The 16,745-nt window shown below is 42.3% G+C and overlaps 1 protein-coding gene and 1 long non-coding RNA gene across 11 annotated transcripts in view; one reads left to right on the top strand and one right to left on the bottom strand.

The window, feature by feature from the left end:
* Nucleotides 1-16,022, top strand: part of LOC143520995 (uncharacterized) — a 43,312-nt gene extending 27,290 nt beyond the window's left edge. For 4 of the 9 annotated variants that reach the window (XR_013132583.1, XR_013132578.1, XR_013132579.1 and 1 more), the window contains 5 exons: nucleotides 8,055-13,474; nucleotides 13,570-13,659; nucleotides 14,299-14,391; nucleotides 14,524-14,674; nucleotides 15,624-16,022. This is a non-coding gene — a long non-coding RNA (uncharacterized LOC143520995). Of the gene's footprint in view, nucleotides 1-4,304; nucleotides 4,357-8,054; nucleotides 13,475-13,569; nucleotides 13,660-14,298; nucleotides 14,392-14,523; nucleotides 14,675-14,788; nucleotides 14,875-15,623 lie in introns of those variants that run through there. The other 5 variants (XR_013132598.1, XR_013132593.1, XR_013132591.1 and 2 more) reach the window with 5 other exon arrangements.
* Nucleotides 4,012-13,024, bottom strand: LOC143520969 (uncharacterized). 2 transcript variants are annotated; one of them, XM_077013602.1, is made up of 6 exons: nucleotides 12,775-13,024; nucleotides 10,582-10,677; nucleotides 9,414-9,638; nucleotides 7,989-8,131; nucleotides 7,606-7,700; nucleotides 4,012-5,963 (listed from the first exon to the last, which is right to left on the bottom strand). In XM_077013602.1, the coding sequence occupies exons 1-6, from the start codon at nucleotides 13,022-13,024 to the stop codon at nucleotides 5,819-5,821; spliced, it is 954 nt and encodes a 317-aa protein (XP_076869717.1). In that variant the 3' UTR covers nucleotides 4,012-5,818. The 2 variants fall into 2 exon arrangements, with proteins under 2 accessions (XP_076869717.1, XP_076869718.1); XM_077013603.1 differs by lacking the exon at nucleotides 4,012-5,963 and adding an exon at nucleotides 6,008-6,834.
* Nucleotides 16,023-16,745: the final 723 nt, after the last annotated feature.

Raw genomic sequence — 16,745 nt, 5'->3', positions numbered from 1 at the left:
AAAATTCCTAAAAGAGCCGTAACATCCAGGGGAGAGATTTCAACTCCCACCAAACTGGTAGCCCATGCCATACCCATATTAACAGGGGCACGCAGTGGCCAAGGCGGTGGATCGGGTCGATCGCCAGGGTCATACTCTGGTTCAGAATCAGAATCGGAATTATCTTGCCTCGGAGGTGGAGGTTGACGGACTATAGTTTTTTGCTGTATGGCAGGTGCCGCAACACTCAGCGCACTGAGATCGGGATAAACTGGGGAAACTGACTTAGGTTTAATAGGCATCTCGTCGGACAGCTTCTCGTGAGGCGGAGGCGGTGGAGCAGGAGCGAAGGGCGCAGACTCACTAACGGGTAAAATATGCGACGGATTACGACCGGCAATTTTTTTTACTTTTGACTTAAGTTTCGCGTTGACTTTCACTTTTGGTTTAGGAATTGTCTTTAGCACAGAGTTTGGAACAAATATCTTATTTGCCTTGTTCCAGAACTCTCTCGTATCATACCAACATTTATAACATTGTTCCATATAAGGATAGTGCCATTCGGGATCGCCCAACGACTCGTGTATCATACGGTAAGCGCTGGACAGGTAACCGGCATCGAACGTACTCTGACAACTATTCTATTCAGACTATACTATTCAGATGTGAATAGACTATATTATTCTATTCAGACTGTACTATTCAGATGTGAATAGAATGTATCATCATCCTTTCTGAGTGTAACAAGGTTAAGAAAAATGCTTATTGTTTTTGTTGTTAAAATTCCACCAAATCCTGATTTTTGTATAACTACTTGTTTTGTGTTCCATGTATTTCATATGTGTTCTGGGAAACCTTTTATTTTAAAGAGTTGGTGTATTGTGTACTGTTCCTTTAAGTGACGCAGCTTTGCTTGGGGCCACCGCGTAGTTACCTCACTCTGAGAATAGTTATCTGAGAGGAGGTACGTAGCTCTGATGGTCGTGCTTAAAACACATATTTTTCTGTGTAAACAACATAAAATGGGCAGTAAACAGTGTTAAATGTTAGAATCAGGGTTGTGAACGTGTAAATGTGCAGTAGCTTGAAAGTGAACTTTATAACATGTCTTCCATGTCGAGTTATCACTGACACATGTGCTCTGTGGCCGCATGCCCCCCATGTGCATTTCTGCTAACAGGAGGCTGATAACCTGCGTGTATGAGAGCAGTGTGTATGTTCACTCCAGAGGTTGTCTGTCTGTTTATACAGATACCACCAGCCATATTAAAGAACCCGAACCAGCAGAGGCCCTGCTCCGAGTCTTTCCTTATGCATCACAGATTCCCCAGAACACAACGCAGAGTATCTATGGGTTAACGGGAGTGCGGACGGACAGTCCTGACCACAGTAAAGTGTAGATGCACACCCGTTACATGAGTCAAACTTTCTGAACTACGAGATTGTCAGCAAATGTACAGCATATAAGAACGGAGAAAGAACACCTTCGTTTATCTGTCCACACTTCCCATTTGGACAGAGACATGCACATTTCACCCAGAGTTCCTCTGTTCAGTGAAGAACAGCCCACGTGAACTCTACAGTTATGTCCCATCCATCTACCTAATTGTCTTCCTGTACAGACATCCATACAGTTTACCAACGCAGTAAAGAAAGCTTCTTTTTTATGAACTTTAGATCAATCAATATCTCCAGTCATGGAGTTGAGTAACGTTAATCCACTACACATATGTGCACAAGGTGCTTGTTGTTCTCAGCTCGGATGGACTTCAGTGTGATTCTAAGGAGAGAAACCACTAAAACCAAACCCATAACTTACTTCAGCAACCTCAGGAATGCCTGCCTTCACTTCACAGCAGAGGTGGGTAGAGTATTCAACAATTTTACTCAAGTAAAAGTACTGTTACTTGAACCACATTTTACTCAAATAAAAGTAAAAGTATGCATACAAAAATTTACAGGAATGCCTGCCTTCACTTCACTATGAGGACACGTTTAGTGTTTCACACAAAATTACTTTACTTGGATTTGTTTAGATGTCATATAAAGCTCATATAAAGCTTGTTTCAGTGAGTGTTCTTACTGTGACTCTGTTATGGCAGTTTTATAAAGCTCATATAAAGCTTGACGCAACTTTGGGAATCTCAGTGTCTAACGACTAATCCTAGGCAAAGGTGCAGCCAAAATATTCCCATGTAATGTGTCGGGATACATGTGGGTGTGCAGATAGTGTGCGTACCACCACCTCCCCAGCAAGTGGCATGGCTTTATTCAACTTTATTTGACTTCAGTATCTTAGTGATGGCAGTTGTTGTTGCAGTCGAGCGATTTATAAAGTTTCCCTCCTCAGGATTTTCGTTAAGATGGTTTCTGTCTCATTTCTGGAACCCGCTTCAGGAGAAAGATAGAGTTGCCTGCTCAGCGCTGATTCACCTGACCAAGAAACACCCCCAGCTCCCCTTCTGAAAGGATTTTCAGTTGCAATGGGTCACAGGACATCCGTGGAGCCTGACACTGTTGACATATCGCCCAGCCCCTGCCTGTGGCATTTGCCTTAGCAGTCATCAGAACACAGGCGAGTGGTTATTTGTACAGACTGTACATTTGGCTAAAGTTGGTCATTTAGGAATCCACTCTTTTTAAAGGGAGCCTGTGCTCCCTTTAGAGTGAGAATGACCCCTTGAACTCATTGTGACTGAAGGTTGTCACCCTGACGCCTCTGCAGTTGGAATTAGTAGTCATGACGTATTAATTTGCATATTTACATGGTCCTCCTTTTACTTGTTTTGGTAGAAAAAACTGAATTCTTTCATGAAATGGACATTCGTTTGATTAGCAAGTATGATATTGAGTATGTACGTAACGTTCTGCGCGGGGCAGAACAGGAAGGCGGACACAAACGCTGAGGAGAGCTAGATTTATTCAAGGAAATTCCATTGACAGAGTCGAAATACCGGGCGCAGGTCAGATCGGGAAGGCAGTCCATACATGAAATGTACACAGGCATGACAACGGGCACGGAAAACAACAAGGCAGACTAACTAAGGGACAAAAGGCAAAACACACGGGAGACGGATAACAAAAAGGCGCAAACTTACGAACAGCAGGATTGACAAGGCACAGGTTTGAACAAAAAGACCGATACTGACATGGGAGACACGGAGACTATTATACACAGAACTAGACAAGGACCAGGTGCTAACAATGATGACATGGGCGTGGAAGACAATGGGAAACCATAGAAACAAACGAGCAGGGCGGGATAAACAGGCAAGAAACACAGACATGAGGGAACCTGGAGTGACAGCTAGGAGAGGGGGCGTAGCCCTACGTGACAGAACCCCCCCTCAAAGCGTGCCACTCCAGGGCACGCAAGGGCAGACAGGACAGGGAACCAGACTAGGACAGGACAGGCAACCACGGTACATGGCGAGGGACAGGGATAGAGGACGCGGGACAGGACACCACAGGACAGACCGGAGGGACAGGACCGGGCAAAACAGGACATGGATGCTGGGGCATGGCAGGGACAGGAGATGCGGAGGCGGGCCAGGGCACGGCACCACAGGCAGGGACAGGGCGAGGCACGGGAGCAGGACTGGACAGGACAGGACCGGGAACAGACACGGGAGTGGGGCCAGGGGACAGGGAAGAGTCAAACACTGAGGCGAACACACCGAGAACAACAGACATGGGGAGTGACAGCTAGAAGAGGGTGCGTAGCCCTACGTGACAATGTATGAGTGATACTGAGTGTTAAGCATAGAGATTATTTTTATTCTGAGGGAATGTCGTGAACTGCTACTTTTGTTAATGATATATTGTCCGTTAACCACAAGGTAGTAGTATGTACTTAATCGGATCTCAAGGGGGCCAGACAAGTAAAATAATTCCAAAATTACATGGAACTAACAATAAGTCCACTTTTTTTTATTAGTGCACAGTAGTAAATTATAAAAATCTTTATATGAAATTAATTGTTTTTACGAAATATATTATGAACAACTTAACTTTTTAAGAAAAGTATGTGCAATTTCAACAACACTTTTACTCAAACATTTATTTAAGTGCATTATGCATAAAAACTGATCACAGTGACATTTTCCACATCTGGAAAGCAATTCTGAACACATGAACTTTCCATTTTTTCTTTAAAAATCTGACATTGTGTTCATTTTTCTTTGTGACAAAGACATTTCTCTTAAGAGGGTGCCAGGGTCAACAGAAAAAGCAGGTAAAGTGATAGAATTGATTAAAACAGGCTATATAAGAACAATATAAGAACTGCAGGTTTTAAATAAAATGAGAGTTTTTTCTTCTTTAATAATGCAGGTTTATTCCGCGGGCTGGACTGAACCCCCTGGCGGGCCAGTGCGGGTATGTTTGACACCCCTGGCCTAGATAGTAAACACACTACATACTACAAAATGTTTATTTGTGCAGCGTTTTTCATAAATGGTACAAGTCAATGTGTCAAATGAAATGTTATTCTGGAGATACTTATTAATTACTTACACATGATAATTCACATTCATGAACACGGTAGACATGATGGGGTTATAGAAATATGAATCCTAAGCATTCAATGTCTTCTGCTTTTCCTATGACTCCCACGCAGATTCCATCAAATTAAATGTTATTCTGAAGATACTGTGACGGGCAGGGTGAGCAACTCAAAAAGGAAGCGATCACGCCAAGTCTCAGGGAAAGAGGATGGTTTAATAGAAAGTGTGCAAACCAAAAACCCGTGCATTGTTCCAAATATAGGAAATAATAACCAGCAGTCAACTGGTACAAAGACAAGACATATATAGACGAACAAACGACCCTCAGGTGAGACGAATCACGGGTCCCGCCCACCTGAGGGACGAACATCACGTGACCAAAAACAGGCCCGCTGCCGCTGTAACCGGGGGCGACCGGTAGGGGGCCCCCCCACAACGTGACAGATACATAATTACTTACACATGAACTAACAATTTTTCATTAATGACTTATGACTACTAAGATAATAGTTTATTAATCCTGCCACAGAGAAATTTGCAGTGTTACAGCAGCGGAGAGGAAGGGACAGAGAAAGGAAGTATAAAAACAATATATAAGATAAAAATTAAAAACAAAAATCTATATAAAATCTATATGTACAAATGTTTACAAAATATATAATGATATTGAAAAATATAATCTGATGAATGGCGAGATATTGCACATAGATGTTTTGAATATTGCACATTAGCCGTATTGATTGGACATTGTTCTACAGATGGTAGCAATGTTAGACATGAACTACAAGCTATTGAGAGCAGCATGTGTAATACAGTCTGACAGCATGTGAAACTGCTATGATAAGAACTATGATAATTCTTCATTACCCATTGCCTATACACACTTAAACATTCATTAAGAACCCATATTGTAAAGTATTATCCAAAGAATGAATATAGATGAGCTGCAGTTTTACTTTGGAGAAATGAAGGGAAGGCTGAGTGTTCTACACCTTCAGGCCAGCAGGATTAAGAGTTTGTCATTTCTAGAGGAGTATTAATACTGATGGACACTGCATTCAGGACACATCCATTTATTAATACTGATGGACACTGCATTCAGGACACATCTGTTTGCACTACCAGGAAATTCAAGGAAAATAACTGATTAATGTCCTATGATTTAAACATCTATGTTTTCATATTCCGGTTCCTTCTATTAAATCAGAAGGACTTTGTTTGCACAGCTGATGAAGGACCTCTGGCCAACCGTTGTGTTTCTATAGAAACTTTGTGTACCACTATAATTTTAGAACTTAAATGGAGCTTCATGGAGCCTCACCCTCTGTGTGGCATTAACAGGCCTGTCTCTCACACACCCAGTTCAGATACGTGTGGCACTGTTCATCGTTCCAGCTGTAGCGTGAGTCTGGACTCGGCTTGCTGTGGACACAGTCCTCTCCACTCCGATATTCATTTGGCTCCCCCTCCAACCAATACCTTAGTATGCCACAGAGAGAGAATGTGTAATTCTGTAAATAATTCTATAATGATAATATAATATTAAAATCTTCATAATTAATAATATCTTATATAAGTCTATAATAATGATTGATAATATTTACATAATATTTTTACATACATTTGTTGAAGCATTATTGGTTTTGCCTTAACCAAAAATAGACAACAAATTTCTGGAGTAAACAGTAGAGGTGTATTCAACTAAGGATTTTCATAGTCAAATCTGATTCGTCAGATTTTCCCTTTAGTCGACTAATAGTCAAATCTGGTGTTTTTTTTATCTAGAGCACCTTAAACGGGATCCCGTTCTCATTCAGGTCTTTTTTCCACTTCAAAGTAAAAACCTAAAACACTCAGATAAATGAATAAACATGGTAGGTTGGCTTTATTCAGCTTTTATTTATTTACTTATTTATTTTTTAATGAAACGTTAGAGAACATTAAAAAAAAAAGTCACGGTCAATGCATGTAGCGTGTTCAGCTCCGCTCATTTGGACTGTGCAACTGCAGGGTGTGATTTATTTATGTGTAGTAAGGGAGATGCCTGTTAATGCGCATTTTAAAATATTTATTAACAGAAATTAGGATGATTTTATTTGAGAAAAGGCTATATATAACGAAAATAAAGACATTTCATGTAACAACTAATTCTTAGCAGCATCCTTCAAGTACCCATCGCTGCAGAAGCAAAAGTCCAGGGGGTGGAGCTAGATCTAGATCCAACTCCTCCCACCGTCCATAGTTTCTTTTGGTCGGTCCAGGGGGAGGAGCTGCATCTAATCCAACTCCTCCTACTTGTGCACTGCACAACTGAAAGCGTCTGTCCTTTTTTCAAAACCGTGATATGCATCTATAGATGGATGGAAAAATATAAATAGCATTATAGTAGTTATTGTGAAGTTTTTCAGTGAACTGGTTAATGAGGATCATGGCCATTACATGCACCCACTACTGAATAACAATCCCCCTCGACGTGTCCATGCGGTACCAAACAGCACAACCATTACAAATTATAAGTAACTACAGCAAACACTAATTAACAGTTTATGTCCAATATGAAGAACACAACATACATAAATAAGTATTTAATACATCTGTATTCTGTTTAGCTAACCGCTTGTCTTCTAACATCAGTTTTTACCGTCACTTACTTAAACACCTAGATTAATTTAACAGTGGTTGTCTGTGCAAACAGAAACAGTCAGATTTAGTAAAATCACCAAAGGAAACTAGTTACTAGCATTAGCAAGATGAAAATTGGTTTATTATGAACTTTCACATTCGTGATTGTTCACAAATGAACGGCAAGTTAGTAAATAAGAATAGCAATTTAGGACGGCAACAATGATTTGAATGGCTGATCTGATACAACTCCTCCTGCGTAGTGCAATTACTTCAGACCAATGAAAACACCACAGGGGGAGGAGTTGGATCTAGATCCAGCTCCACCCCCTGGACTTTTGCTTCTGCAGCGAGGGGTATCTCGGATCCTTGGGCACCCCCATGCAGTTAGAATGGTACATTCGACTATGACGTTCATAGTCGACTAGGGGGTATAGTCGACTATAGTCGAATTAGCGACTATTGCAGGTCAGTCCTAGTAAACAGCACTAGCGCTTACCGAGTGGACAGAGAGGTTCCGTCCACCCAGGTCCAGACTGAGTCAGTCTCCATCAGTCCGATCCAGACGTGCACTGCCAACCCTCGTATGAAGTCCTACAACATGTGGATCATACAGTAACACACATTTATTTTTCTGTGACCTGATGTCAAACTGAAAATGTGCAGACAGGTATTTTGCATCTGAGGGACGTCTTGTTGTGTGTAAGGTTTGCAAAGGCCAAGATAACACACACACACACACACCTACTCCTCTCTGCTGTTGATGAAACACACACATACACACACACACACCTACTCCTCTCTGCTGTTGATGACGCGCGCACACACACACACACCTGCTCCTCTCTGCTGTTGATGACGCGCACACACACACACACACACCTGCTCCTCTCTGCTGTTGATGACCACCAGGTCTGCTCCTCTCTCTTCACAATCCTTCCTGCTCAGGCTCCAGGTGTTCGTGGTCATGGAAACGTAGTAGATACTGGAGCCAATCGTCACCCATCCAGACGGGCAAGTGGAGGCTGGCACAAGCATCATCGATGTAAACAACAGTGTAAACAACCACTGACACTGTGAGATTCTCCTGCAATCACGGTTCATTTTCCAGCTGTTATACTCTTTACACTAATTGCCTTCAAACTCTTTCTTGAAACGCTTCACAGCAGGTCACATGGCTCCCAGACCTTCCTTGCCCTGTGATAACAGTACTCATGTGTGACTTACCCTTCACTCATATGTGGTGTGTGACAGTCCTCACATGTGACTTACCATTCATTCATATGTGGTGTGTAACAGTCCTCACGTGTGACCTACCCTTCACTCATATGTGGTGTGTAACATTCCTCACGTGTGACCTACCCTTCACTCATATGTGGTGTGTAACAGTCCTCACGTGTGATTTACCCTTCACTTATATGTGTTGTGTAACAGTACTCACGTGTGACTTACTATTCATTCATATGTGGTGTGTAACAGTCCTCACGTGTAACTTACCCATCATTCATATGTGTTGTGTAACAGTCCTCATGTGTGACTTACCATTCATTCATATGTGTTGTGTAACAGTACTCACGTGTGACTTACCATTCATTCATATGTGGTGTGTAACAGTCCTTATGTGTGACTTACCCATCATTCATATGTGGTGTGTAACAGTCCTCATGTGTGACTTACCCATCATTCATATGTGGTGTGTAACAGTCCTCATGTGTGACTTACCCATCATTCATATGTGGTGTGTAACAGTCCTCATGTGTGACTTACCCTTCACTCATATGTGGTGTGTAACAGTCCTCACGTGTGACCTACCCTTCACTCATATGTGGTGTGTAACAGTCCTCACGTGTGATTTACCCTTCACTTATATGTGTTGTGTAACAGTACTCACGTGTGACTTACTATTCATTCATATGTGGTGTGTAACAGTCCTCACGTGTAACTTACCCATCATTCATATGTGTTGTGTAACAGTCCTCATGTGTGACTTACCATTCATTCATATGTGTTGTGTAACAGTACTCACGTGTGACTTACCATTCATTCATATGTGGTGTGTAACAGTCCTTATGTGTGACTTACCCATCATTCATATGTGGTGTGTAACAGTCCTCATGTGTGACTTACCCATCATTCATATGTGGTGTGTAACAGTCCTCATGTGTGACTTACCCATCATTCATATGTGGTGTGTAACAGTCCTCATGTGTGACTTACCCTTCACTCATATGTGGTGTGTAACAGTCCTCATGTGTGACTTACCCATCATTCATATGTGGTGTGTAACAGTCCTCACGTGTGACTTACCCTTCAATCTTTGGAAGTTTTCTTCACAGGTTCTCATCTGTGCATTTGACTGGTCCCGTTCTCTTCTCAGCTGTTCATATCTGGTCTGTAACTGGTCCCGTTCTCTTTGGAGCTGCTTGTATATAGTCTCTAACTGGTCCTTCTCTGCGGTCAGGTTTTTGAAGAAGTTCTGGACTTGGTCCTCCTTATTTGTCTGATCAGTGCTGTTATCTTGTGCAACACTAGCTAAAACATGGAGTATACATAGAACATGGAGTACACTTTTGTTTGCATTATTGTGGCTGTGCAACATACTAAAAAGGCAAATATGGAGTGAGGACGGGTGTGTGGAGTGAGGACGGGTGTGTGGAGTGAGGACGGGTGTGTGGAGTGAGGACACGAGTGTGTGGAGTGAGGACACGGGTGTGTGGAGTGAGGACACGGGTGTGTGGAGTGAGGGCGGGTGTGTGGAGTGAGGACACGGGTGTGTGGAGTGGTGAGGACACGAGTGTGTGGAGTGGTGAGGACACGAGTGTGTGGAGTGAGGACACGGGTGTGTGGAGTGAGGACACGGGTGTGTGGAGTGGTGAGGACACGGGTGTGTGGAGTGGTGAGGACACGAGTGTGTGGAGTGAGGACACGGGTGTGTGGAGTGGTGAGGACACGGGTGTGTGGAGTGGTGAGGACACGAGTGTGTGGAGTGGTGAGGACACGAGTGTGTGGAGTGAGGACACGGGTGTGTGGAGTGAGGGCGGGTGTGTGGAGTGGTGAGGACACGAGTGTGTGGAGTGGTGAGGACACGAGTGTGTGGAGTGAGGACACGGGTGTGTGGAGTGAGGACACGAGTGTGTGGAGTGGTGAGGACACGAGTGTGTGGAGTGAGGACACGGGTGTGTGGAGTGAGGACACGGGTGTGTGGAGTGGTGAGGACACGAGTGTGTGGAGTGGTGAGGACACGAGTGTGTGGAGTGGTGAGGACACGGGTGTGTGGAGTGGTGAGGACGCGGGTGTGTGGAGTGGTGAGGGGGCGGGTGTGTGGAGTGGTGAGGACACGGGTGTGTGGAGTGGTGAGGACACGGGTGTGTGGAGTGGTGAGGACACGAGTGTGTGGAGTGGTGAGGACACGGGTGTGTGGAGTGAGGACACGAGTGTGTGGAGTAAGGACGAGTAAGGAACTGATTTGACTCACACAGGATACGCAGGACAACATTCAGGGTGGCTTGTATGATACACATCACTCCCAAACACAGCAGCCCCGTCCTGTATAACCGATGGACCGCTGTCCCTGTGAGCACAGACAGACGACCCACAAGTGTGCAGAACCACAGCAGGACAACACAGCTCAGATCCAGATATGACCAAAACATGCTGGGGTTCCTGAACAACTGGGCCAAACAACCCCAAACGGGCAGGGATGTTTAAAGAGACCATAACCTTTTTCAAACACCCTACATTCATAATTTCAAATGCATCACTAATTGCTTTTATAACATTAGGTTTTGTCTGACGTGACACTCATGACAGAGAAGCGTGCCGCATAGAAGCGTGGCGTTTTATCAAATAATAATAATTATTATACCACAGTTAGTTCCGACCCTACAATGTGATTGGCTGTTATAGCACTGTAACCGAAGCTCTCCATGTATTACTCCGCCACATACAGGTAACCTAGCAACGAAGCAGCGTTTACAAGCCAAACAGCGCAACTACAAACAAGCAGCAACATTATCAAAATGAATTACAGGGAGTTCGTTAAATCTATTGGCTTGGAAACCATTTGTTTCGATCTGAAACTGGAGGATGAAGCTATAAATGACCAGCCTGATTCCTCCAATGAGCCAAGGTTTGTCACGCTTACAAACAATGATTTGGATGAGCTGGAAATGCAGAGAAACAAAGTTAATACTGTAAAACAAACGTCCTGGGCTCTTAATGTTTTTACATCCTGGTTAAAGAGCAACGACATTGCAGTCGATTTTAGTATTATCAACAAAAATGAAATGAATCAGCTTTTACAACGTTTTTATGGATCCGTCAGAAATGTGAAGGGAGAGTTATATAGCATCAGCAGCTTCGTTGGTTTAAGAGCTGGACTGAACAGATACCTGAACGAACCTCCAATCAGCCGTGGATGGTCAATAATTGTTGTACTTTATTTTTAATAAATACAACTTTATCAACAGTTGTTTTTGTGTATATTTACCTCTATAATATTTATTGGGTAAGGCTGTTCCAGTGTTGTGTAAGTTTAGCAGCGAGCCATTAAATGGAACTATTTTAACTGGCGGAGTATTTTTTTAACCAAACAGGTCGTATTTTCTCGTCCTCTTTAACTCAAGATCTTTCAATAAACAGTGATAATTGAACTGTGGTATAATCGCAATAATACACTTGAGGTTCGTGCTGTAACGTGTAATATTGGCACTGCTGTGCTGATCTACGACCGCAGCACAGCAGTGCCAATATTACACGTTATAGCACGAACCTCGAGTGTATTGTTGCTTCATAATTTATGGGGAGATGGGTTGCGGGCCGGTACAAATTCATTAAAGGGCCGGATCTAGCACTGGTTAACACTGTTTTAAACATCCGGGGCTTATGCAAAACAGGCATTAAAACGACAGGCTAGTATAAACTCTATATTGGCTTCTGTACTATTCTTAACTCTTTACACTGGTTTCTATACTATTGTAAACTATTTACATTTGCTTCTGTGCTCTTCTGTCAAGCAGCCTAGCGTGTGCTGAATTTGGTAATTGTCATCACTTATCAAAATATTGATCAAAGAATTAAATCAACAGCGTTTTGTGCAGCTTTGTTTAACAAAATTTTGCAACGTTTTGCTCTTTTTTTTTGTTTTGTTCCGTAACTGGTCCAATGTGGTGACAACCTGCGGAAGTGGCAAAACTCAATACGCTGTGGTGAGTGTTAGGGTTAGGGTTAGGGTTAACTGGCAGACAGTTCATAGCTTTGAGGACCCAAATCATTTCCTCTCGCCTTCGTGTTTTTCTCTCTCTTTCTCTTTCTCTCTCTCTCTCTCTCTCTCTCTCTCTCTCTCTCTCTCTCTCACACACACACACACACACACACACACACACACACAACAAACGTGTCATCAAGATTTTGATTCCATACATCACGCACTCCCAAACTCTGGGCCGTGGTCATTTCTTGTTTATGTTTTGACCACATAATCTAATCTAGTACACATAATCTAATCTAGTACACATAATCTAATCTAGTAGACGTCCACAGACATCGCAGCTGCCGGTGCGACTTCACCTGATGGTGTTAAACTACACCTGGATCCTCTTGGTGTTCTGTGTTTCCGGGTGATCGTTTGCGTTAGCGCCTGTTGGGTCGGCACACCCACCCGTCTTACCCGCGCTGCGTGTCCTGGTTCGTCCTCCCACGGTGTCCTGGGGGGTGTCTGGTGTCCAGTGGTGTCCACCGTCCCCTGGTCTTGCTGGAGCTTGTGAAGCGAACATGCTGGTCTGTTGTGACTGTTGTGTGAAAGACACTTTATAACAGGAAGCGTCGCCCTTCCGTAGTTCTCCATTGCTGTGTGGTTCCTGCGCTGCGGTTGTGATGTCCAGGCCATTATTTTCACTTTGTAGGCCGATACTACACATCAAGGCTCCGATACTTCAGCAATAAACCTCGTACTACTATCAAGGCTAAAATTACCTTACTATGTCTTGATGCATATACATAACGTAAATAACGATATATGCAATTAGGATATTTGCTGTTACCAGAAATAGCGTCTTCCCTTATTCTTAAAGCAGTATGGCCAGCATCCAAACGGATCCGAAACATTGTTTTACCCTTTTTTAAAGCCACAGAAGATCGCCGTGTTACTTTGTCTGAAACAGTTTTGCACCTCCAACAGATTTTGACGGTTGGAAAAGTTCCGTTAGACAACAAGTTCCAGGCGCGCGAGAGAGAGAGCGAGAGAGAGAGAGAGAGAGAGAGGGGGAGAGAGAGAGAGAGAATAGAAGCTCCTGTTATTATTGAGGGGATAAAGTTACCGAGACGATATGGAAATCCACTGTCCTCCAGCAGCGACGAAGAGCAGCAAGGTTGGTATTTTCTCGTCTTTTTATTTACCCGAATCACCATTTTTACCATCATACAGCGGTTACAGTGATACAGTACCTATATATTTTTAACGCAGATAGACATGTTGCTGAACAGGAGAATAGCCCTAGAATGGTTGTTCCATCTATGTCAAGATTTGGTCAAGGCAGAGGAAGAATAATAAGAGGTAGGCCTACACACACACACACTAGCGTTATATGAGACAAATCATGACACAGAGTAATGTTACACAGACATGGCTGGGAGTATATATTTTAATAATTAAAATGTTTTTATTTAACGATGTTTTCATTCTCAGCAGCAGGATGGAGTTGCTCTTGCTCGGCGCACGCTTGCGCCTCACGCGCAAGATTTTATCCAAATATCGGACGTATCGGCCAACTCTTTTTTGGCAAATATAAGCAATATCCTCTAACCAGAAATAAACAAAATATCATAATTAAAAGGCAATACACTTTGCTGTTTAAAAAAAGTCAGCATGTTTGTAATTACATTTTCTTGAGATAATGGAAAAGTTATTTTCAAAAATATGATGAAAACAATGAAAGACATCCATTTAAAATGTTATTTAATGAAAGGACACAGTGTATCTGAGAAGGATCAAAATGATGTCAGTGATAACTGCATCCCCTTGTAAAGAATTCTACATGTGAGTGTCTGACTTACAACCGTGAGGTGCTTTGCATCGAAAAAGTGTAGTTTCTGTATCAGTGTGTCAAACACAATCACTAAAAAGTGCACCAGTGTAAGAAAACACTGTAACATTATTTATTATTAATTATTATTATTATTTATTATTACATAGGCTCATCAGTGAGAGAGAGAGGGAGGGATTGCTGTCCCTGCAACAAGTGCACATGTCAGTGTCACCAAAACAGTAGCACCAGCAGGAACATTAGTAAGGGTTGACCTATAATTTACACTTTTTTTATACTGAGATATGTTTCCACTATCAAGCACTTATTAAAAAGCCAGTCTTAATCATTAAATTGTAATAGGTTGCACAGTTCATTTTATTTTTTTGTTCCAGGCTCCAGCTGTGAAGTTGCTCAGAAAAGAAGTCTGGAGAAAAGCAAGACACTGTTTCTTGAGAGACATTTTCCCATGAATGAAGATAAAATGCAGTTGCTTACTGATGGGGTCTCAATAAAAAATGTCAACAAGTGGTTCATAAACTACAGGTATTAAATTAGGCTAGTATTCTACTTTTACTTAGTAACATTGTGTTTTCTCCAATTTATACACACAATACTGATTATGAAACAATGCTATATAATATTATTTTCTGAGTATAGATGTGATAATGCGCACTGGATAGGCGATACCTGTGGGAATAAATAATGAGGCAGAAAACAAGGGAGTCCAAAAACATGGAGGTTAGGTAAATTGGCAGTCAACAAAAAAAATTCTCCCTGAGTGTGTGTCTGTGTCTCTATGTTCAATAAAAAGTAGTGTCTGTGTCTGTGTGCGTGCGTGTGTGTCCTTGTATGCCCAGTGGTGGATGGTGCTTTGCCTCTAGGGTCTGTCCTCTCTCCCCTTCCTGCACCCCATTCAGTCCCCCAGGGGGCTGTGGCTTCCGGTAGAGAGTACGCTGTGCGCAATTGGCTGCTGCTTCTCGCCGGTGTGTGTGTGATTGATTGTCTGTGACTTGTACCTGTGTTAAATTGTAAAACGCCTTGGGAATCTGGAAAGGCGCTATATAAATCGAACATTCATTCATCATTCAAGGGACAGGTGCACATGATTAGTAATTAGGTGATTTGGAATGAGGAAGGCGTGAAGCTAGGCGTGTACGGGGTTGTGATGGGTGTGGAACGGAGGTAGTGGGTGTGTCCTGAGCATGGGCGTGGTAGTGGGGGGGGGGGGAGTGGACCTGACTACCCAGGGCCCGAGGAGGGAGAGGAGCCCATTTTGCTCATGTGCCTCGTTTACTGGCATTTATAGGGGCCCACTGACATTGAGAGTGTACAAGGCCCAGAATTTGCTGTTTTGCCCCTGGTCCTGAGACCTGGGACGCCAGCTTCCCGTGACAAAAAAATGCATGATATACATGTTTATCTGCCATGAAATGGAAATTTTAAATATTTAAACCTATGTCCAAATATTTACACATATTTTCTGTAATTTCAGATACTGCATGTTCAGTGTGCTTAAGAAACGTGCAACAAAGAAGATCAGAAGTAACACCACAGAAGAGGAGATCACTCGAATGATACCAAAGGCAACATGACTTGCTTTCAAGCATGTCTTGGTCAATGATCGGGTCTTAAATGAAGGTTGCTATAGGACAACAACTGTTTTTTTACGCACCTGGCTGGATGCACTTAAGGCCAATGAAAATGCAGAGAAGGCTGCAAGTGAAGCAGTGAAATTGATGGACTCTGAGCTTTAGAGCTTTAATATAATTTATTTTGTAAATTTAATAACCTTCTGTGTGACACATTTTGATGTTATTTATATATAAATATTTAATTCTTGTTATTGTTATTTTGTTTTCCTGATTAAAACTATATTTCCCAATCAAATTCATGTTATAACCTTTTTCTGTTCAGCAATAAAATTGTATAATATTTACATTAACTAATCTTTCTGAAATTTAATGTCTGACTACATTAGGCTAAATCATGAAACACTAATATAGTATTATTAATTAGTATCATAGGTTTAGTATTAAATAGTATTTGGTCTTGACTGAACCGTCTCAAGACATAAAATCGTTGTACCTTAAGACAAGGTGAAGTCTTAAGACATGCCTTGTCTTCAAGACACACAAATTTATTACTTCCATGTCTTAAGACATTAGCCTTCATGTCTCAAGATAGAGATAGTGTCTTCACTTATAAGTCTTAAGATGTCTTGCTACAACAAACTGTCTCAAGACATCTTAAGACACATTGATGGCTGGGTATGTAGTTGTGCACCAGGACGCCACCTGCGGACCGTGCGGTTCATCTACTACCCTTCAGGGGCAGAGTTATGACCAGCGCTCTTTGCTCCTTGTTGCCAAAAGTGCGTTCAAGGAGAAATACCAAAAATGAAAGCTGTTTAAATTCCTATTAGTTTGCCGTCAATAAAACATTACCAGACGTGTGGACTCGAGTCACTAAACTGACTTGTGACTTGACTCGACAACATCACTGAAGACTTGCGACTTGACTTAGACTTTAGCCTACCTTTACTGACTTGGACTTAGAATCGGACTTGAGCTTTAAGACATAAAATAAGGATTTTAAGTCTTTTCAACATAATAAA

Source organism: Brachyhypopomus gauderio, chromosome 1 (genome assembly GCF_052324685.1).
Source record: "Brachyhypopomus gauderio isolate BG-103 chromosome 1, BGAUD_0.2, whole genome shotgun sequence".
NCBI lineage: Eukaryota > Metazoa > Chordata > Actinopteri > Gymnotiformes > Hypopomidae > Brachyhypopomus > Brachyhypopomus gauderio.
Note: the sequence above shows the minus strand (reverse complement) of the source record. Positions and strands in the feature narration are given on the sequence as shown.